General features: G+C 47.1%; 1 protein-coding gene across 1 annotated transcript in view; it reads right to left on the minus strand.

The window, feature by feature from the left end:
• slc24a3 (solute carrier family 24 member 3) overlaps nucleotides 1-22,775 on the minus strand; it is a 369,032-nt gene that overhangs the window by 324,195 nt on the left and 22,062 nt on the right. The window contains exon 2 of the mRNA XM_078556574.1: nucleotides 10,517-10,648. Within this exon, the coding sequence (XP_078412700.1) occupies nucleotides 10,517-10,648 (132 nt within the window). The remainder of the gene's footprint in view (nucleotides 1-10,516; nucleotides 10,649-22,775) is intronic.

Genomic DNA, 22,775 nt, shown 5'->3' on the forward strand with positions numbered 1-22,775 from the left:
CATTCACTCCCTACACCGACGCACAGTGGTAGCAGTGTGTACCATACACAAGATGCAGTGTTGCAACTCACCAACCCTTCGACAGCACCTTCCAAATCCACAACTTTTGCCATCTAGAAAGACAAGGGTGCATGGGAAACACCATCTGCAAATTCCCCTCCAAGCCACACACCATCCTGACTTGGAAATATATCGCCGTTCCTTCACTGTCGCGGTGCCAAAATCCTGGAACTCCCTTCCTAACAGCACTGTGGGTGTACCTACACCACACGGACTGCAGCGGTTCAAGAAGGCAGCTCACCACCACCTTCTCAAGGAAAACTAGGGGTGGGCGAGAAATGCCAGCGACACACACACACCCCAAAAAAGAAGAAAACAAAGTCCTTTGATAAGTCGGGGGCTACACTTTAGTTAGCAAAAATTACTGTGGAAACATACAGGTTAAGCATGCAGTTTACCTTGGGGTTAAAATTAAGGGAGGGAAAGAGCTTGACGTCATCTTGAGTGAAGATTCTGCTTTTTCTTTAGTTTCACCTGACACAGTCATCTCTCCAATAATGGTTGACCCCACAGCAGATTCACTCTAATGCACTCTACCAGCTCGGGCTTCATTCCTCAAGGGTTGTGACATTTAAATGGCAACTCTGCCTTCCGACGCACATCATTAGTCCCACTGCCGACTTAAAATTGGAGGCAGACCTGGTGGGATAAATGCCTTAAAACTCAGCATGGGAGAGGGTTGCCATTGCTGCATGATTGGCAGTGGGCTGCGGTGGGCAAGTAGGGTTAAAATCACCCACCACCTCCCTTACCCCCATCCCTCCCGTAGTTTCAGTGCAGCTGGAACACACAGAGCAAGGCAGGTGAGGGAAGTGAAGGCTCACAGCTGAGAGCTGCTGAACATGTTGGGATCAAGCTGCAGGAGTACAGGTGCCAAGAGTACAGGTGCTCTTGGTTTCCAGTGAGACAAGCCCCAGCACGAGTCAGGACAGGAGAATAGAAAATTAGACAAACATCACCCCCAAAGCCCAAATCAAAAGGAGAAACATTTCCTGAGCAGAAAAAGCTCCTTATAAACTTGAGGTAACCTCAGCTTCCCAGCAGCACTTCAATTATTAGGTCTTAGCAGATCTTTATCACGTTGAAAACACAGCGAGCAGATTGGCAAAGAGTCTTTTTTCAGAATAAATTCACATCACATATAGAGTAAAATGGTACGGGTGTAGCAAAATTAGTATCCAGGGTGCATATACATCCTGAAGAAGTAGGCCTCAGAAGGTAAACACGCCGCTTATACAAATATAAACCTCAAAACCATCATTGGTTGCTGTTATAAATATTACAATCTCTTGCTAGTTGGCTAAGTGATTAACAGGAAACTGCGTGTCAGGCTTTTCAAAGCTGGATAAGCTCCAACTGCCAGAACTTGCAAATACTCCATCCAGCATGAGAACACAAAGCCACCTGTGTACATGTCAAATACAAAGAGGGCTGTCCGATTTTCAAGAGTGTCTTTAAAGGGGGTGGGCTGGTTCCTGTCATAAGCCCGCATCCGGCAGTCCCCAAACTACCAGGGTTGAGGTGATAGGCATGTCTTACTCCTCCAATATGCATCCTGAATTTTCATGGAGTCGGGTTAGATTTTTAAGGAGTCATGGTTCACGGGCGCTCAGAAAAGTCACAAACTTTAGTCTGCATGAGGGGACCTTTTAAAAGGTATGTTCGAAAGGGCCTCCTCATGCCAACGTCCCCCCTCCCAACCAACCTATGGCTCCCTCATGCCCCCTATGCTAAGCTATGGCACTTCCTTGCCCATTGGTTCTATATAGTGGGTCACTGAACCCTGTAGTGAAAATAGGAGGTGTACGAAAAGGTTTAAAATGATAATTCACTTATGACTTCCTATGTGGAAAAAAAAAGTCATTTCACTAGAAGGCGATAGAAGTGTCAATCTAGACTCTTCAAAGTATCAATAACAAAAAAACACAAGCCCTTGAAAGCACTTAACCTTGTGTAAATAAACATTGTAAAATTAACAGCAGAGATTAGAGAGCCAGAGCTGTCAATCAAACAACGTTTTCTCAGGGGTGCAGCTGTTCCAACAGGTGTAATGGATGTCTGGGCTCTCAGGGTGGGTGGGAGGCACGAGGTGGCCTGGATGGGGCCTGGGAAATGAGGCGGTGTGAGGGGTGGGGGCTGAAGGGCTTGAATGTTTTAATTTTAACTGGGGCAAAGTCCCACGGCACTGAGGCGGGCCTTTTTAAACAGCCCACCTCTGCACCTGGCAGCCCCCACGGCCGCCTCCAAACCTTCTCCTGGGTGGGCTGGCCCGACTCCAGCCTGCGCCCGCTCCGCGGTAATGAAGGTCCCGAACTTGCGGGCATTTTCTCCCAAGGCGGGCGGGCGGGCCAGCCGGAAATTTTCCCGGCTCCCACTGCCCACTTTGTGGATGAAAATTCAGGGCCATGTCTCTGAGATAAGAGGAGAGGAGACCAGGCACAGTTTTCACTCTAGTTATACCTGTACACGTGAGAATTCCAGGTGAGCATGGGATCAAACACAAGTTGAGAACTCATCATGACCCAAGAGTCAAATATCACTCATTTTCACACTCACATCAGGGAACAGACATGTGGATAAGGGTATTGGGGAGGGGGGGGCAGTGGCGTAGTGGTATTGTCACTGGACTAGTAATCCAGAGACCCAGGGTAATGCTCCGGGTACCTGGGTTCAAATCCCACCTCGCCGATGATGACATTTGAATTCAATTAAAAAATCTGGAATTAAAAGTCTAATGATGACCGCGAAACCATTGCCGAGTGTCGTAAAAACCCATCTGGTTCACTGGTGCCCTTTAGGGAAGGAAATCTGCCATCCTTACCTGGTCTGGCCTACATGTGACTCCAGACCCACAGCAATGTGGTTGACTGTTAACTGCCCTCTGAAATGGCCTAGCAGGCCACTCAGTTCAAGGGCAATTAGGCATGGGCAATAAATAGAAAAGAAGGCTGCAGAGAACTGTCTACATCCATGCAACCAACCCAGGATAAGTAAAGCTTACTGAATCAGGGTGGGTATGCTGCTTCCCCACAACTAAAGGCAATGCTGTAAGATAATGAAGTACCTGATAGGGACCTGAGCACAAAATCCAGGCCGACACTCCAGTGCAATGCTGAGGGAGTGCTGTCTTTCTGACTAGGCATTAAACCTTATGCCTCCCAGGTACATGTAAGAGAGCCCAGGGCACTATGGCAAAGAGGAGCAGGGGGGTTTTCTCCCACCCCAATCAATAAAAGAATGAAAAAAGAGAAGCAACTGCTGATTTGGGCGCGAAACTGCTGAGTTCTTAAAATTGCTTATTTTCAACTGCAATAAATAATGCCACAGTGAAATGAGAGGAACTGTCATCAAGAGCTAGTAATGTGCGAATTAAATGAGTACAAGGTGTTTGTCAGCCAATGCAGGAAAGTGTCCAGAGTTCCTGTGGTCCACTCAAATCTAGTAGAGACACAGGGATGGTGTTGGACCTAAATCACAGCTGATAGGCCAGTGTCCACAGAGCCATACTACTGCTATCCTTGCAGGTATCAGCCATGGCTCAGTTGGTAGCACTCTCACCTCTGAGACAGAGGCTTGCTCGTTCAAATCCCATTCCGTGACTTGAGCACAATGATCAAGGCTGACACTCCAGCGCGGTACTGAGGGGCTGCTGCCCTGTCACAGGTGCCATCTTTCGGATGAAATGTTTAACCCCGGCCAAATCTGCCCTCTCGAGTAGGATGCAAAAGATCTCATGAGCACTATTTCGGAGAAGAGCTGGCGTCCTGTCACTGGTATCCTGACCAATGCTTGTCCCTCAATCACCATGACAAAGCCAGATTATCTTGTGATTATCACAGTGCTGTTTCCGGGAGCTTGAGGTGTGCAGATTGGCTACCACGCTTCCAAAATTAGAACAGTGACTGCACTTCATTGGCTGTGAAGTGCTTTGAGATGCCCAGTGATTGTGCTGGTGCTATATAAATGCAAGTCTTTCTTTCTTAAGTTGTTGATCTCAATTGGAGGATGGCTGAAATTGAAAGTGAAAGGAAATTGGATGCAGATGGGCTAGTTCTTTTCCTGTGGTTGCTTGCTGTGTGCAGAATTCATTCTGCAAACTCTACAAGGCCTAGAGGTGAGGAGAAATGGTCTGGCGCTGCAATTTGTTGTGATCTGGAATGCGCTGCATGAAAGGGTGGTGGAAGCAGATTCAATGGTAACTTTCACTAAAAAAATTTAATAAATACTCAAAAGGGGAAACGATTGTCAGGCTATGGAGAAAGGGCAAGGGGGTGGGACCATTTGGATAGCACAGGCACAATGGGCTGAATAGCCTCCTTCCGTGCTGTCTGATTCGACGATTCTATGTTTAATGCAAACACTGGGGAATCCAAAATATGAAAGCTCCTTCTTCGGGGTTCATATCACTCAAACCGATGAGAGTCAAAAAGGAACAAAACTAAACAAGAATAAAAGGAAGAAGATTTGCATTTTTATAGCACCTTTCCTGACCTTAGCATCTTCCAAAGCATCGCTGAACCAAATGAAGTTCTTTTGAAGAGCAGACATTGTCAATGGAGTAAATGAATGCTTCGGGTTTTACAAGTGAATTGGCAGTAGCATTTCAGAAATGGCTTGCGATTCAGCCAGTCCAAGAGCTATAAGAAGTGCTCCCTGTTTGACAACCACGCCACTTTGCTCATTGCAGACAAACATTTCGTTAAGAAACATTTTGAATCACATTGAGCCCGGCAGTCCTGTAAGCTTCACCGCTCGCACTTCCCATTTCGGTATTTGTTCTGTTAAATTCAGCTTAAAACGTCTGCTTTTGCTTCTCATTCCGAGCATTTCATTCGCAAGACTTTGCTCTCACGCATAGTCTCCTAGGACAGCTGGTGTCTGTTGAACTACGGAGAGCATTGGCAACTGCTTTCAAAAGGACCGATGTTAAGGGGATAATGGAGCAAGTACACTGTTATCCGGAACTGGAACACTATCTAGCCAGTAACCACTAATAAACAATACGTGATTAGAAGGAACTTGTAGTACCAGTTTCGAGAGCAGTTCTCATGTTTTGAAGTCGCACTTTTCCTGACCCAGATGAAAAGATCCAAAAATAAGAACTGCCAAAAAAAAAAGGGTAATACTTTGGAAGTTGTGTACATGGAATGTTAATTGCAATTGCTCATCAACATTACTCAATCCCCTTTTCCAAATGGGCCACCTTCTGGCTTCACAAACTGAGAGGGACTAGTACGTTAGGGCTACACATTCGCAGGGTCATTGCTAAGATAGCTAAGAAAAATAAACAGCTGCTGATTCCAGCCAGATCAGACTACATTACATCTGACCGGCACTGCACCTTCCATGGTGGCGTCGCATGATCTACTGAATCCTGTCCAGCTCCTGCATACTGCAGATATGCAACATTATTTAATGGAGTTGGTGTCAGCAACATGGGACATGTTGCTTCTGCACAACATGGTGGCATTATAATAAGTGTCCAAAAATAAGCTGAGTTCAGTTGTACTTATGTTACATTTCACAACACACTTTGATACAATGCAGTTACATTCCCCTATCCTTCCCCTCACTCGCTTGCCCCATAATCATCCCTTATGCAACAAATTGCAGGAGAGGGTTTTTTATGCACTCCATTTTGGACACCTCCTCAACAGCCTACTCAACCATCAGAGGCCATACCTGCAATTCTGATCTTTCTCTCCCGTCTTTCACACACACATACCTTCTACATATAGGTTACTAAATAGCAAGCAGGAACCCTGGCTAATTTCCCCTGACTCTCTCCCCCCCTTCATAACGCAGGGATCCCAAGGCCAGTTGTATCATCTCAACTTTGACCCAGCTCAGAGCAGCTAGCTCCAGACTTTATTCCACTATATGGCTACTCCATCCTAGGCAGGATATTTGTCCAGGGAAGTGTTCAAAGAGATTTTTCTGAAAAATGAAGGTACTATCTAGGACTACAATGCTGTCCTTTCCCCCTTCAACCCTATTGTTTCAATAGGCAGTTTTATGGAGAGACATTAGTGTAGTGGCAATGTCACTAGGGCGACTAATCCAGAGACAGCGGTTCAAATCCCACCACGGTAGCTGGTGGAATTTTAAATTCAATTGATGAATAAAATCTGGAATTGAAAGCTAGTCTCAGTAATAGTGACCATGAAGCTACCACCTATTGTCGTTTTTAAAAAAGCAACTGGTTCACTAGTGTCCCTTAGGGAAGGAAATCTGCCGTCCTTACCTGGTCTGACCTGCATGTGACTCCAGACCTCACAGCAATTTGGTGACTCTTAATTTCCCACTGAAATGGCTGAGCAAGCCACTCAGTTCAAGGGCAATTAGGGATGGGCAATAAATGCTGGCCACGTCAGCAACACCCACACCCCATGGGAGAATATTAAAAAAAATGTTTTGGAAATCTTTTCACTCAGAAAGAATTTGGAAGAAGAGTTATGCTGAATGTTGGGTTTTTGCAAGCACATTATGTTTTAAATATGTTCAGTGAATATAACGTCTCTGAGATAATAGGCAGTTAAGATGCTGAAGAGCCAGTACTGATATATTGTTTCCTAGGAGAATATAAACAATGAACAATTTGTCAAGATTGTCTTGGCAATTGAGATACACCTCACACCCAGTGCGTTGGTTAGTCTTTAGTCCATTTGACTGTGAACAGACGCAGGCAAGATAGCAGCAGGAACAAGTCATCAGGAAGACTTTGAGACAATGTTTTAAAGCTGTCATGATGCAAAAAAGGCTGCTGGCCAATGGAAATGCTGGAGCGTGCAGTCAGAAATCAATCTCTCAAGTCATGTCTGATGGTCCATTGATGCGGGAAGTGCGGCATCTTTATTATTTTCCATCATTACGTAAATGCAGGTTGTACCGATTGAACTCACTGAATCTGATAACTGGTTTTTCAGTATGTTTACAGGTGTTTTATCTTTCCACTTGCAGAGAGATTGGAGGAGGACACTATGAAAGACACGAGTATCCACTTCAAATCATAATGGAGTACGACTGTTACTCATGAATTACACTACAGTGCAAGTAAATATAGGTCAGGGTAAGTCAATTCCCACAAGTTAAGACATTCAGACCATATATGGGAGTAGTAATGCCACTGAACTATAGAAGATAAATATGGAAGACCAGAATTTATAAGGCTGGTTTTGTCCTGGCCTCATTGTTTTCATGGGCAGATTTCTTGAGGCCTGGACATCCCTGTCGATTTTTATTTTATTCATTCATGAGGTTGATGGGCATCAGTGACAGGGTCAGCATTTTATGCACCTCCCTAATTAAGCCGTTGCTGTCCATGTGGATTATAGTTTCTTGTCACGGTTTTTGACACGACCTAGTGACTTGATAGAACATGTTAAAGGTCAGTCAATGTGGATCTGGAGTCACCAAAAGGACAGACTGGGTAAGAAGGGCAGATTTCCTTTCCCTAAAAGGACATTAATGAACCAGTTGGGTTATGATGAAAATGTCATGGTCATCATTAGCTGATATTAGCTAACTACATATCTGTTTAACTAACTGAATTTTAATTCCGCTGGTGGTATTTGAACTCACATCTCTGGATTCCAGGCCTCTGGATTGCTAGTCCAGTACCACAACCATTTTGCCACCGAACCCAAAATACGCTTGGAGTGCAATTATCTCAATGTATCACATATACAGGCGTGCATCGTTGGAATTTACAACTTTGATTCAATGTGAGAACAATTTCACAACAGATTTATATATATTTCCAATTCCTATTATGGATTTTTTTTTTTTGCAAGATGCATCTTAGCATGCCCCGAGTTCCACTTTAGCTATCTGGTCCCTGAAATGGGATCTCAATGAATGGCACTAGTACAGTACACTGGGTGTCGAGCCTTAGGGTGGTGGAAGCATAGGATCTTACAGCACAGAAGGGAGCCACTTGGCCCATTGTGCCTGTGTTGGTTCTTTGAAAGAGTTATCCCAATTAGTCCCACTCCCCCACTCTATCCCCATAGCCCTGCAAATTTTTCCTTTTCAAGTACATATCCAATTCCTTTTGAATTTGAAGTTGCTTCCACCACCCTTTCAGGCAGCGCATTCCAGATCAAAATAACTCGTTGCGATAAAAAGAATTCGCATCTCCCCTCTGATTCTTTTTCCTACTGTCTTAAACCTGCGTCCTCCATTAGCCAACACCAACTGCCAGTGGACGCAGTTCCTCCTCAAAAGCAACACCCATAATTTTGAATGCCTTCTACTAAATCGCTCAACTTTCCCGGCTCTATGGAGAGCAGCCCCAACTTCTCCAGTCTTGCAAATACTGAAGCTCCTCGTCGCCAGGATCATTCTAGTAAATGTTATGGATTTTTCTTCCAATTTCCTTTAGTCCGTGTCCCCTGGTTACTGGCCCTCCTGCCAGTGGAAACAAAAATCTCACTATTTACCCTAGCAAAACCCTTCATACTAGCTGCATGAGAAGCAATAACATCACCAGAAATATGCACAAATATAAAATAGTTGAACTTCCTCAAGAAAAGCCTAACTAATTGCTCCAAGATGTGAACCATTGTGGTTCTCACATTTTTTTTTTGTAACAAGCTCCAGTGCAAAACTGTATCCAACGCATTGCGACTGTTACCAGAGAGGTTTCAGATACAAGATGTTAAAAAAAAAAGACAAGACAAAAGGAGAAGAAAGAAAGATAGAAGGGGGCTTCAAATGATCAGACTACTTCTGTAACGACAGTAGAGTTGACCCTGAGGAACTTTGTCTATTTATAATAAACAATTTAGCTTGTTTTCCTGCAGCTCATTCTTGGAAAACACACCCAGATAGGCCCGAGATCTCAGTTCCACCCAGCAGGCACAGAATCCTTCCTCTTACAAAGCAACTCGTTAAGTATTGGTGCGTGGGGGACAAAAATTGCCTTTTCTGCCCATCCCTTTGCTGGTTATTTGTAAGACAGTAAAAGTCAACCAAAGGCACAAAAGGGGGAAATTTGGAACATGTCATGCCTGTTTCTCAGCTGTGAAACATGGCCAACGGTTTCAAATTTGCTGTGTTGTGTCCACGTACCTGAAGTACATTCTAGTACCATTTTGGCTTGGGCAACATCCAGGCATATCTGAAGGTCCACTTTAAACAGGTGTCGGGTCCTTTGAAGATGCTAATTAAGGGGCCAACACCTGTTTTAGAAACCTTTCGTGGAACGTTGTCAGTGTTGAGTGGAACATGCTCTCAGCTTTTCCTGTTCTTGCTAGGAATTGACCTGGTGGTGCTGAAAAGGAGCAGTGGAAGTTGCCAGCACAAAGGTTGGCTTTTCCTTTATAACAGATCGCCATATGAAGCCAGGAGGCACAGGAGTGATTCACGTGGCTCCACAATATTCCTGCGCTCACCCCACCCACTCACACTGACCTATATTCACTTGCACAATAGTGTAATTCGTGAGTAACAATCGTAGCCCACCACTCCCATTACACTTTCAGCTGAAGGGGGCCAGGAAAAAGGTCTCTATAATGGTGCATCCTGCAAGATGCCCTGGTGCAGCGAGATCCAGCCCAATATCAACAAAAAACAAAGAAACTAATGCGTCCATTAGATTAGCAGACACAGGACTTTCAGAAAGTCACATTAATATCACAGCACAATGTTGTTTGACACAGTCAGCTCTAAGGATGAGCAGCTAAGATGAAGAAAAGATGATTTCAGACTCCCAATGAATATTTTATTCCTTAAGACACTGCTTCAACTAATGGGGCTCGTTCAGCTCTTGGTCATTTACTCTTTGCAGAAATAGCACGTTAGTTACTGTGGCAAGTCTGCATTTTACCTGATGCAGTACAGGCCTGTGGTTTCAGTTTACCTCAATAAAACAATCCATTTACAACTATAAAGACTGGTGACAATTAATTAACAAATTATTTCAACTTTCATAGTAGCTTGAGACACTCAAATGACCGTATATTCCTTTACAGGAACACATAATGTCTTCTAGAACACCCTTAGCTACTTATCAATTCTAAACAATCTTAGATAATCTCTCAGAAGTTGAACGAGAGCATCAAATATACACACATGCATATATGTGCGTGCACAAACACATATATATATATATATATATATATATATATTTTAAGTGTTTGTTTGTCCCTTCCCAAGACCAATAAGCAGGAAAACCACTAAACCTCTACCAATGTTACCCTGTAGCTGGCTTTGCAAAGAGCTACACAAGGGTGGTCCAGGATAACCCTCCAGAATTTCCATCCCTTTCAGAGGGGATATGGCCAATTATACTGAGCAACGGGGTGGCTAACAGCCATGGGTAACAGGCTGACCATATGTGGTACAATAGGTATATATTGCCAGCAACTTTGTCACTCCTCTACAAAAACAACCACAGAACATTTCAATCTTTTCTGAAGAACTCTTCTTCCCAGAGAGCAAGTGTTTCTCTTACCAGGTTCAGTGCAGTTTTTGTACTGATGTGAGGTTGCCTTGGCGTCTGTGGTGTTCTCACTGCTGTGTTCCATCAGTCTCCGGCCTATCCACTTGTCATCCACCTCTGAAGTATAACTCACCATGTAATAGCCTGGGAACAACAATATCAGGGGTTAAAATGGAAAATGCAAATACACATCCAACTTCTTAAAAGTTGTAACAATACAAGTACTTTTGTGGGGCTATTTTTGAAAGTTTAGTTCCTCCCTTTTCGTAGGGAGGAGCTGAGCGGCAGACTACTCCTTTGTATTTAATAAAGAAGATGTGAGAGGCCAGAGGAGGAGTAGCAAATTCCAGTCTCTTTTTGTGGGTAGGATTCTTTGCAGACACTATGAAGTCCATTCTAGCCCATCCCTCTATAGAATGAATGGTTCCTCCCCAAACCCCCAGTCACAGCATCCATTTGATTCACTAGGTAGCATTTTCCAGTATAGAAACATGCCATACAGGTCTATGCTGATCTATGCTCTATAACACCAACATGAGCAATTATGCTCCACATGAGCCTTCTTCCACCTTACTTCAATATGTCCTTCCATTTTTGTCTCCTTTGTGTTTATCTATAGCATACCCTTAAATGCACCTATTTTACTCACCTCAACCACTCCTTGTGGGAGCAAATGGTGCATTCTACCCACTCTCTGGTAAAGAAGTTTCTCTTAAATTCTTACTGGATATATTGGAGATGATCTTAAACTTATGGGCACTAGTTTTGGACAAGTGCTAACATTTTCTCTATGTCAAATGGTTCTGGGGTTACTCTCTCTACTGCCCTACCCTGAGAATCGTTTCATCACTCTTTGTATCAGGAAGTGCCTCCTGACATCAGAACCTGAGATTATCTTTTACCAGTTGATACTTGCACGGCCTGCAATAGTGTTTTAACTTGAATTAATGCTCCAGTTCTACCTGGTTTTTTTAGTTTAGTCCCTTATACCATATCCCTCCAAGGTTGCTTCTAATAAACTAGGAGTCAAAAGTTTTTCTAGTCCTCTAACTCTTGGAATCCCTTTCATGGTCCTTTCCTCAAAGGTTGGACATGTTCCTTGAGCCATGGTGTCCAGACCGAACGCACTATTCAAGGTGTAGCCTACAGTTTCAGTTACAGCTGTCTGGCATTTAAGTTTATTGCCACTTCCAAACCATCTCATTCAATAGCACACTTTCAGTAAGCATGCCTCGTGGTTTTTTTTGAACCATTATGTAGTACCTTGCACTAAGACCAAACTGCATCGACCGTAGCGCAGCCTATTTACAAACATTGTCCAGGTTTTTCTGATGTGCCACAATTTGCCCATGTGACTTAGCTTCTTTTCCTAGCCTACATGCGAGTTTGACCAAATCGCATTTAACTTCTGCAGCCGGAAGTAGGGGCAACAACACTAACCTCCGCGGACTCCACATCTCCCCAAACCTGACACCAGTCCACTAACTGGAGCTACTGCAAACCTGCTTTCAGCCAATCTCTGATCAAGGCTATAGAGAAGCACCCCTCCTTTCTATCTCCATCCAACATTGAGCTCACGGGCGGAATTTTCCCAGATTTGCGCTAGGTGTGGTAGCGAGTGGGTAAGAGGACGTTTTACCCGCTGACCGTGATGGTGGGTCTTCAGGCCGTATCGTGCCAAACTCGTCTCATTATTTATGCAATTCCGAGAAACATGCCGTTCCCATGGCGGGCGGGCTCTCATCTACCCTCCTGCCATCACCCCCACTGCTGCATCACGCTAGCCGCCATGTTTAAAAGGCAGCTGGCAGCACACCGCTCATCGCTGCCAGCTCACCACCGCTGCCTGGGAGACATGGCCAGCAAAGCAAAAAAAGACCCACCTCCCCCACCCCCAGTTTAATGACGGGTCCCTCGATCGACTGCTGGATGCTGTGGAGGCCCACTGGGATGCCCAGTACCCCCGCTCTGGCCGCAGGATGGGCAGCAACGTGACCAATCCGGCTTGGGGAGCGGTGGCAGCGGTGATCAGCGCCAACGCCCTTCAGAAGAGGACAGCCATCCAGTGCCGCAAGAGGATGAACGATCTCCTCCATTCCGCCAGGTTAGGTCACTCTTTTCATCACTCTCACCTCACACACTCACAAACCCATCACACATCCACAGGGCCCTCACTCACTGCCAGCCCAAGGGGCATCACCATTCACTTTCTCACACACACCGTCATTGTCCTCAGTCCATCCATGGGACCACTCACCACCCGCACAGGCCAGGCACATTTATCATCTGGCCTGGCAGGCGTCCTGCTTACACCTTCTCCATCTCTATCCATGCAGGACAAGCTGGCGCACAAGAGGGAGAGGTCGCAGATTGGTGGCAGAATGCCCGAAATCAAGCCCCTCACAGACTTTGAAGACAGAGCCATCCAGTTAGCCGGCAATGACCAGGACTGGTCCTGTGCTGACAGTGAGGTCGGAGCTGCGCTACTAAGCTACTAAGGATCCAGCAGTGCAACATTCACCAGATAACCACGCCGTGAGTGATGTGTCCTGTTTCACAGGCCACTGCCATGCACTATTTATCTCCTCTTGCTTTCGCAGGCACATCTGCCAAACAGCCGACAGAGTCCATGACCCAAGGCCTTCAATCAAGCCCCGAAGAAACCTCTGAAGGGAAATCTGAAGGCCGGGGAGGGTGCCACTGTCACTCAGCAGGCCGGGGCCCTCCAAGCCTCAGCCCTCCAGAGGACACCCGCCAAAGTCATCACAGACAGGGCTTCACAGTCGGCAGGCTGTCTCTGCCTCTGGGTCCAGGGAGCACCAAGACGTAGCGGCAGGGTTAGGAAAGTTAAGGAGCATTAGTTGCACAGCCTGGGCACGGGCGTTAATCACTTGTACATACTGTTCACTATTGTCAATAAACTCCCAAGAATGTCTCCCTGCCTATGGCTCCTTGTTCTGATGAGCAGTGTCCGTGTCACTCAGATGTGAAACCTTTCTGCACAAGATAAAGGCAGGTGTCTCAGTGCAGGGCCTCCCCCCTGTTCTCTGTGCAGCCTTCAGACCACAGTGATGGTCTGGCCTCACACTCCTTGCAAAATTTACTGATGCCTGCACCTCGGTGGTGCTGGTCATTGCTGCCAGAATGTTGTATGCAGGCGTCACAGAGTTCTCTCATTCTCTTGGTGTGCTCTCAGCACCTTTAAGAAGGGGCTGGACCCCATCTCTTCAGCATCTGTGATCACTGATGCTGTGCTCCAGCTCCTGAAAGGCTCAGGTGCTGAAGGCGGACAAAGGATCAGATGCTTCTAAAGTTTCTTGGCTGCATCTCTATGATGTGACTCTGATCACAGAGCGCAAGCGAGCTGCCTTGGGCCATACAGGAACCAGAGATTCTCAGAGGCTATGTGAAGATTTATGGAGTGTCCTCACCGCATGTCATCATCATCCTGCACCTCATGGATGTGTTTGTGGGTGGTGGCCCACAGGGGTCACCTGTGGAGCCCCGAAAGGAGCCACTGGCATAGAAACTGGGCATCGCAGTCACTTTCACAGCCACTGGCAGTGGATGCCCTCCATGTCCCCTTGGCACCAAGTCCTGCAGTAAGTGGCAGGTGTGAGCCACCAGGTCCCTAGACATGCGCAGTCGTTGGCGACACTGGCTCTCGGACATCTGCAGGAATGACAGGCGGCGCCTATAGACCCTGGGTGTTGCTAGGCGCCGACCAGCCATGACTCGCTGTCGCTCCTGGGCAGCGTGTGAGGGAGCCCCTGCTGCCCCTTCTTGCTCTTGCCTTTGCACGGCCAGGAGCCTCAGTCACTCTCTCCTCCGTGTAGGCCGTCAGGCACCATGCATCTGATGTGGTCCTCCTGCAGAATGAAAGAGAGAGAGAGAGAGGCGAGGTTAGCATGGGTGCCCTTAGCACCTTTCCTGGCCCTGTGTGTCGGCCCCTTAACGCTCCCCAGAGAGTGCTGGCCACCCCTCGGATGGCCAGAGATGAGTGCGCTGCATGGCTGCCCTGTCAGCCTGCGACATGGGGAGACAGCTCCTAACTGGGATGCTGAGATTGCAAGGGGCTGTGTGCACCTCCAGCAGTGACTGCTCCATGGCCAGTGTTTGCACTACGTGTGCAGTCCAACTGCTCCACGGTCCAGTAACGTGGTCACGGACTCGCAGTCTGTGCTGGGGGAGGGGGTGGGGAGTAATGTCTGGACCGCTTGGTGGCACTTTGGTGCCTGTGTGTGGGTGGGCAGGCTAGGAGCCCAACCCCAATCGTATCACTGTGGCTGCGTCTGAACTATCTCAGTTGCAGAGGAATGGTCAGTTTATACAGGTGTCCCGACTGCATGGCCACTTCCCTCACCTACCCTGACCCTCCCCCTCGATTTCTTGTGCACAGGTCCAACGCCAGGACAGCAGTTGCCCCCCACCCACCCCCGACAACAGCAACAGGCACCTCCGAGGCTGGGCAGCAGTTGCCCCTGGACACCACCACCCGCACCCCCTCCACCCCCCCACAAAAACAGTCGCCTCTGAGTCAGGGCAGTGCCTCACCCAGGCCCCTGGTCACCCCTGAAGCCTGCAGAGCGACCCTGGTGAGCTGTGGAGAATGATGCTTCTCACTCACCTCAGTCCCCCCAAAGCGAAGGCCGCTGAGCGCAGGTTGCCTGCACGCTGCTGTGAAACACGTCGAGGTGCTTTCCCGCTGATGTGGACGGACGATCCGGCGGGAGGGTCCGACAGCCTGGCGGGATGGCCTTTCGATGAGATGCTGATGGATGACAAAGAGCTCCCTATCGACCGTTGGTGGGAAACGAGGCCCACCATCAGCAGACTGAGCGGACGATCGCAACCTGCCTTCCCACCAATCGCGCCATATTGTCCGCGCACACCACCTATCACACCCGCCCCATATCTGTGACGACTACATTATCCTCCTCCTCCTCCTTCAGGTACCCTGCCCCTGAGAGGAAGTTGGCTACCACGGACTTCCATTGGGCCGGTCCGTGATTATGTTTTGGCAAAGTGCTGCTGTGGTTCGCAGTTGCCTTCTGCAGTAATGGCTGACCAGGAAACTCTCCTGCTCTTACTGCCGGCCATCAGGCACGTTGGAAGGATTTACCGGCTGATGTTCAAACTGGCTGGTCACATAACGAATGCACCGTCCATGGTCATCAAGTCCTGAAGTGGGACTTGAACCCAAAGCCTCTGGCCCGGAGGTAGGAATGCTACCCACTGCGCCACAAGGCCTCCTACATTCTCATCATACGCTGTACCTAAAGATGGCACACTACAGATGGATGGAATCTGGCTGCAGCCATGCTATATACTACAGTACATATCCAATAGGCTAAGAGCATTTAAGTCATTAGGAAAGCTACTGGCCAGCAACTGCAGCACAGTGAGGATTTTATACTTCATACCAAATAAGGGAAAGAAGAAGATGAGGTGTTGAAGCCTCTTGTGGAAGTGCTACCATTGTCCTTGGCTGGGATCAACTGACCCAGTGTAGGCCAACGCATGACATGTTTAGCCACCAAACCACTGGTGGATCCTTATGAGATGGTGAGATTACAGCTTCTTCCTGTAAGGGTTGGAGGGAAAATCAGATTCAAAGGAAGTGATACTTAGTTTGGCCAAAATACTCACCTACCTTGATTAATTTGTTCATTTGATCTTTTGTTAATTTGTCCCCTTTATTTGTTAATCTGATACTCAGAAGAGTATAAAGAGGTGGCGTCCAGGGGTTGTGATTCTCACTGTGGGTCTTTCATCGAAAGAGCATGCGAGGAGTCCTGGATTCAAATGCCGGATGAACCCTCCTGCAGGAAGCGGGCAGTCGAGGGGGTTGTCCGCCCTGACTGTCTGCCCCTCGACCATAGCTATGTTCATGGCCGGGTGGCTCTGGTGAGGGAGCGCGCGGTGTCCACCGGTACACTAGAGGCCTTCCCCAACCGATGGGCACCATGGGGGTGCTGGGGTGCATCACACCCCTCCCCGGAAATGAGATTTCGATTTGATTTTGCAAGCTTCCTTTGACGTTTTGTTTTAGTCACAGTGCCGCATCAGGGGCTGTCATCCTCTCTGACTTACTGATTTTATTTTTTATTGATTGATTTTTGTTTTAATAAAGAATAAAAGAGAGAGTATAGAGAGGGTGGGGGTGTGCCTCGTTCATCCAGGGGTCCTTTTAGGGGCTATCGTTTTAAAATTTAATTTGTTGATTGATTTTTCCGGGAGTTAATTTGTGTCAACCAAAAGGGTATGAAGGAGGGCGGAGGGGTGCGGGTAGTCAGGGAGTAGGACCTCCTTGTAAGCCTGCGCCTGGCCAAGGTGGCCATTAACAGGTCCAGGCAGTGGGTGGTCAAGGGGGTTGGCTGGCACAATTGCCTGTCCCTCTTTCACAGCTCCAGTTCGCAGCCCGATGGCATTGGAGAGGAAGCACATTCTGGCCACTTGGTCCACAGCTGGTGGGAACCATACGGGCTAGAGTGGATCATTAGCCTGCCAAAACCACGTTTTGCTTTAGTTAGACAAGTTTCCTTTGGGGTTTTGCTTCTGTTACAGTGCCCCTTTACCGAGTTATCGATTTAATTTAGTTTGTTAATTTGCTCGTTTGTATAGTGTTGCTCAAAAGAGTATAAAGAGAAGCGGGAGCCCTTTGAGTGGCTATCACTAATTTAGTTTGTTAATTTTTTTTCCTTTCATTAATTTGTGTAAACCTAAAGTGTATAAAGGGGAGTGTCGGGGGAGGGGAGAGGGGTGGGGGGTGGGGAAGTGTGCTGAGGGTGGCGGGGGGTGTGCAGAAGTTGGGCGGGGAGGAGGGCCTCCTCATAAGCCTGCTCCTGGGCCTGGTGAAGGTGGCCATTAGCAGGTCCAGACAGTGGACCATGGAGGGGGTTATTAGACCTGACTGTCTGCCCCTAATCCGCCAGCTACATTCACGCCCGGGTGTCCCTGGAGAGGGAACATGTGTTGTCCACTGGCATGTGAGAGTCCTTCCGTGACCGGTGGGCACCTCAAGTGCATCGACAGCCCCGGGAGTGAAACTTCAGGTTAATTAGATAAGTTTCCTTTAAAGTTTTGTCCTTTGTTACAGTGGCCCTTTAAAGGGCTGTCACCCATGCTAATTAGTTTATTTCATTGGTTTATTGTTTATTTAAAAGGGGATGAAGAGAAAATGGGGGAGACAGTGTTGTCGTGGTAATATCACTGGACTAGTAATCCAGAGGCCCAGGCTAATGCTCTGGGGATACGGGTTCAAATCCCACCATGGCAGCTGGTGGAACCTAAATTCAATAAATCTGGAATTATAAAGCTAGTCTCAGTAATGGGGACCATGGAGTTAATTGTTGTAAAAACCCATCTGGTTCATTCATGTCCTTTAGGGAAGGAAATCTACTGTTCTTATCTGATCTGGCCTACATGTGATACTAATGTGGTTGACTCTTAACTGCCCTCAGCGAGCCACTCAGTTCAAGGGCACTTATGGCAACAAATGTTATCCTTGCCATCAATGCTCACAGCCCTTGAAAGAATAAAGAACTGTTACCTTTACAGAACAAAAACCAATAGAGAGAGAACGCTAGGACAGTGGGTTGTTGGTAGGATGGATGCAGACATGATATATCATGCTGCATTCTGTGAATAAATCTATTGCCAAGGGGAGTATCAGTATCTAGTTTCATACTTCACCGACTGGCTTGGGATAAAGATAATAATAACTAGCTGATCAACTGTATAAGTGATGTTAGTTCAGGGATAAATCTTGCCTGGGGCACTGAGGAGAACTTCCATGCCCTAAGGGTTGTGGGATCTTTTACATCCACCTGAGAGGGCAGGCCCGGCCTTGGTTTAAGGTCTCGCCAAAACAATGCACGTCTGACAATGCAACACTCCCTCTGTACTGCACCAGGAATGTCAGCCTTAAGTTTTTTTGGAGTCAGGCTCAAACATACTACCTTCTGCCTCAGAGGTGAGGGTGCTACCAACTGAGCCATTGCTGATACCAGGGAAACTTAAGCGGGGTTAATAAACGATCCCAGATTTTCATTGTTAACCTATATTCTATGACATGGAGCCATGGATTTACACTTAGAGGAGAAAAGATATACAGTGAAAAATTTCCTAATGCAGAAGATGGTATAATATGGGGAACAGTAGAATCAGGGCAACTAAAGGGGAATACATTTTTTATGAAGACCATTAGCGGAGGCTGAGTGAAATAAAGTCCACAAGTAACCTATTCATCTTTCACAATTCCGCAAAACACTAAAATCTGACAATATCTGGCTTTATAGGCAACCATCTGATAAAGCATGGAGTTTATGAATTGTCAACCAATTTGGGAACGAGTTGAGATTTCTGTCAACAATTCGAGACTGGACATCATGTCAGTCTGAAGTTGTATCTTATTCACAAAAGTCTGTGACTGAATGCAAGCTGACGTTTGACTAGGAGTAGGTCAGGTAGCCCACCTAACTAAGATAGCGGAGGACATTAGGAAAATAGATCAAATATAGCACGTGGAATCAGCAAGCACCTAGCACATGGCTTGTGCATATAAACTCCACAGAACATGGGTCAGAACCCGAGGCAGGGAATTGTTTTTAAGAAGTAGATTATTGAAACAAAATTCATTTAACTAGGGTAGAACATTCCACTTTAACATATCTAACATATTGAAGTAAATGCAAGTCCTTGCCTTCTTCAGTAATATATATACTGCTAAATACCTGTCACTGAGAATTACGTCACTGAAGGGACATGGCGTCAATCATCCTTGTAGAACCTCTTTGCCATAAAGACTAAGATCATCTGCTCCGCTGCTTCCCTTCCTTCCCTTTGTCTACTGGACCAAACATCTTCTAAGGATTTGCACACCCCCATCACCCTAGCCCTGAACACATCGTTCTCTACTTTCTATTCTCTCTCTCCTGGATCCTCACTGAGCTCATCTTGTCCAAGAGACCCACCTCCTGCTACTTTCACCCTATTCCCACCAAATTGCTGACCAGCCCACTTCCCTTCCTGAGCCCCATGTCAGCAGCCTCCTCTCCTCAAGTACTGTCCTCCTAATCTTCAAATCTCTGTCATCATCACCCGCTTCTCAAACCGAAGATAAACACACCTTTCACCCCTCCGGCCTTGCAAACTACTTCTCCCAAGTCCTCGTTGTCACCCCCGAAATCAATGTCCAAGTTTCCCAGAACTCCACGTTTGAATCCTCCCTATTGGGTACCTCCCCTGCTTCCCCCAAAACACTCAAATATCTCTCAAGGCCACAAATTACATTGGCCCAGAGCTTCCAGACTCTGGATTTCTGGAGACCGGACATACGGTCCAAGGTGCGCATTAGACCCTGGGCAAGTCCTGACGCACTGACCTCAGAGGGAGTTAGCTGGGAAGTTTGAAATTCCAATGGACAATTACTCTGCTCCTCAGAAACCTCTGCAAAAGTCTCCAACTCTGAGACTTCAGACAGTTCCAGTTTACTTACCTGGACAGTTACCCAGGAAATGTTAGACAAAAACATCCTAGTTTCACTCCTGGGTAACTACAGAGCTGACCCACCCGCACCCACCCCCAATCATTCACACTGATCCTGCCTACCCCATTGACTACCCCCCTGCCCCCACCCAACTATCCCTCTCGACCAACCCCAAACCACCCAACTACCTTCCCCCGACCTGCCCTAACAAGCCCTCCTGACCTGCACACTCCCTGACCCACCTCACCCACCTACCAGCCTACCCACATCCCCATTCACTCATTAATCCGCTCCCCATTCACTAAAATTCAAACTGGACATTTAAACGTACCTCCCAGAAGCTAGTGCCATAAAAAAAAGGGGGCATATTCAGTCACCCCCCACCCTGATGCTACAGCACTGCGATGGAGTTCTCTGATGGACAGTGCATTCTGCATTTCTGGAGAAGCTGGGCTCGGGAGACCAGGTCAGGAGTACGGAGCAGTGTCGGGCACAGTTAAGTACAGTCAGAGCGGCAACCCGACTGTGAGTGCTGCTTTGCCGAAGGCCCAGGCCACTCTCAGTGACTGCAGCCACAGTCATGATTCACCCTCGGCCTTTTCGAGTTGGCTGCAGCCTTTTGGTATGGGTCGATCACACCGCCCTCCTCCATTGTACAGCCCTTGACTGTTTCCATTCCTAGTTATCTCCCCATAGCCAGAGGATCACCTGCAATGATTTCTCTTCTCGCTCCTGCACCGTTACATCGCGCATCTGCCAAGGATCTTTCCTTGCCCCCCCTTTGCTCATCTACATGCTGCCTCTCAGCGACATCATCTAAAAACACAGCATCAGATTCCCACAATTCTACTGACAAAAACCAGCCCTACTTCATCGCCGCCTCTCTCAACCCTTCCACTGCCTCCAGTTTGTCATACTGCTTGTCCAACACCCAGAACTGGAAGAGCAGAACTTTTCTCCAACTAAATATTGGGAAGATCCATGCCATTGTCTTCAGCCCATGTCACAAATGCCATTCCCTAGCCGCTGCCTTAATTTCTCTCCCTGGTAACTGTCTGAGGCTGAATCAGACTGTTTGAAACCTTGGCATCCTATCTCACCCTGATCTGAACTTTGGACCACACATCCTCTCCATAACATTAAAGATTTCCTCCCTTCCCTCAGCAAATCTGCGGCTGAAACTTCCATCCAGGCCTTTGCTACCTCTACACTCCACATTCCAATGCACCCCTGGTTGGCCTACCACCCTGAACCCTCTGTAAACTGCCACCAATACCCTAACTCACACCAAGTCCTGTTCAGCTATCACTCGCTGACCTATAATCGACATCCTGCTCAGGCACCACTTCGATCTAAGAATTTGCATCCTTGTTATGACATCGCTCTATGGCCTATACCTCCTATCTCCACCAACACTACTACCTCTCAGATATCTGCCCTCATCCAATTCCAGCCTCTTGTGCATCTCCAATTTAGGTCAGTCCACCTCTCTCTCCTCCTTTAAGATGCTCTTTAAAACCTACCTCTTTGAATAAGTTTTTAGTCATTTGTCCCAATATCTTTCATGTGGCTTGACATCAAATGTTGTTCGGTAACATTCCTATATAGTACCTTGGGATGTTTTACATATATTAAAGCTACTATAAAAATGGAAATTGCTGCAGAGGAGGGGGGCAAAAAAATATTTCACTGAACATAAACACTCCTTTAGAAACGAACATTTATCCTGAGGCGAGCACCTTCGAAGGGACTGGGCCTAAAACGAACACCCCCAGCGAGTCCAAGCCGGCTCCAGTGGACATTCAGGGCCCTCCCACTTTGTGGGACATCACCTGCAGTGGCTCAGTTTAAATACAATCATTGTTGGTAAATGAGGTGTGGGTCTGCAATCTCAACACACATGTTGTTTGTGCAAGCGTGTTAGAATAGATGAAAGACACACAACCCAAATAGTCTGTCTTTACTCATTACGGCTGGTCACCAAGCTGTCGTCAATTTCAAAAAGTCTTCTGGCACAGCCCGGACTGTGTCCTACTGCACTTTCAGTGTAGTTACTTATGTGTCTGCATGTCACAGCTAAAGTTAGGGCAGTTAATTTTTATGGAGCATTTGCTCTTTCGTTGTTGGTTAACTTTACTTTTCGCGTGTAAACAACTGTTTACATGAACAAGAGTGATTGAGATAACTCACTCCTGCCCCCACAATGGGTGGGAGAGGGTCGGACAGGGTTGGTGTTAAACATAAAATATCCCGTAACACAACGCCAACCCACCATGTATGCACATGCCAGCATTGTTATAGCAGTGGGTTATATGGTTGAGAGGCGGGACCCCTCATTATAAATATTTCAGACAGGCTCCCACAGTGCATTCGGGTGCCTGATTAAGTTCAACAGCTGCAAGCTGGGTTTTTCCAGGGCTCTGGAAATGCAGAGGTGAAAGGGAAGTGGGAGCAGCTGGATCAAGCAGGTAAACGTCTTTGTTTTAGAGCACTGCTTTGTGGGCCTAGTGGAGGAGGAGTGCTCCCCAGGCCCCTCAAGCAAATCTTATGCTACAATCGGCCAACTGAGGTGCCCTCCAAAGCAGTGATACCAAGTCTGTCCACTTGAACCTCCAATTGTCAGTTTGAACCCTCCCGCCCTTCCCCCATCCCCCACGCAAATGCCCCCGGTTACCAGGAACCATCTCCGACAGGCTCAGTTGCAGCCTTCTCACCCAGCGGCTAAACAACCTGTCCATCTGGGTAGCTAGCCTGCAGGGAAAAAAAGTAAATAAAATGATC

The sequence above is a fragment of the Cetorhinus maximus genome, chromosome 14 (assembly GCF_964194155.1).
Source record: "Cetorhinus maximus chromosome 14, sCetMax3.hap1.1, whole genome shotgun sequence".
NCBI lineage: Eukaryota > Metazoa > Chordata > Chondrichthyes > Lamniformes > Cetorhinidae > Cetorhinus > Cetorhinus maximus.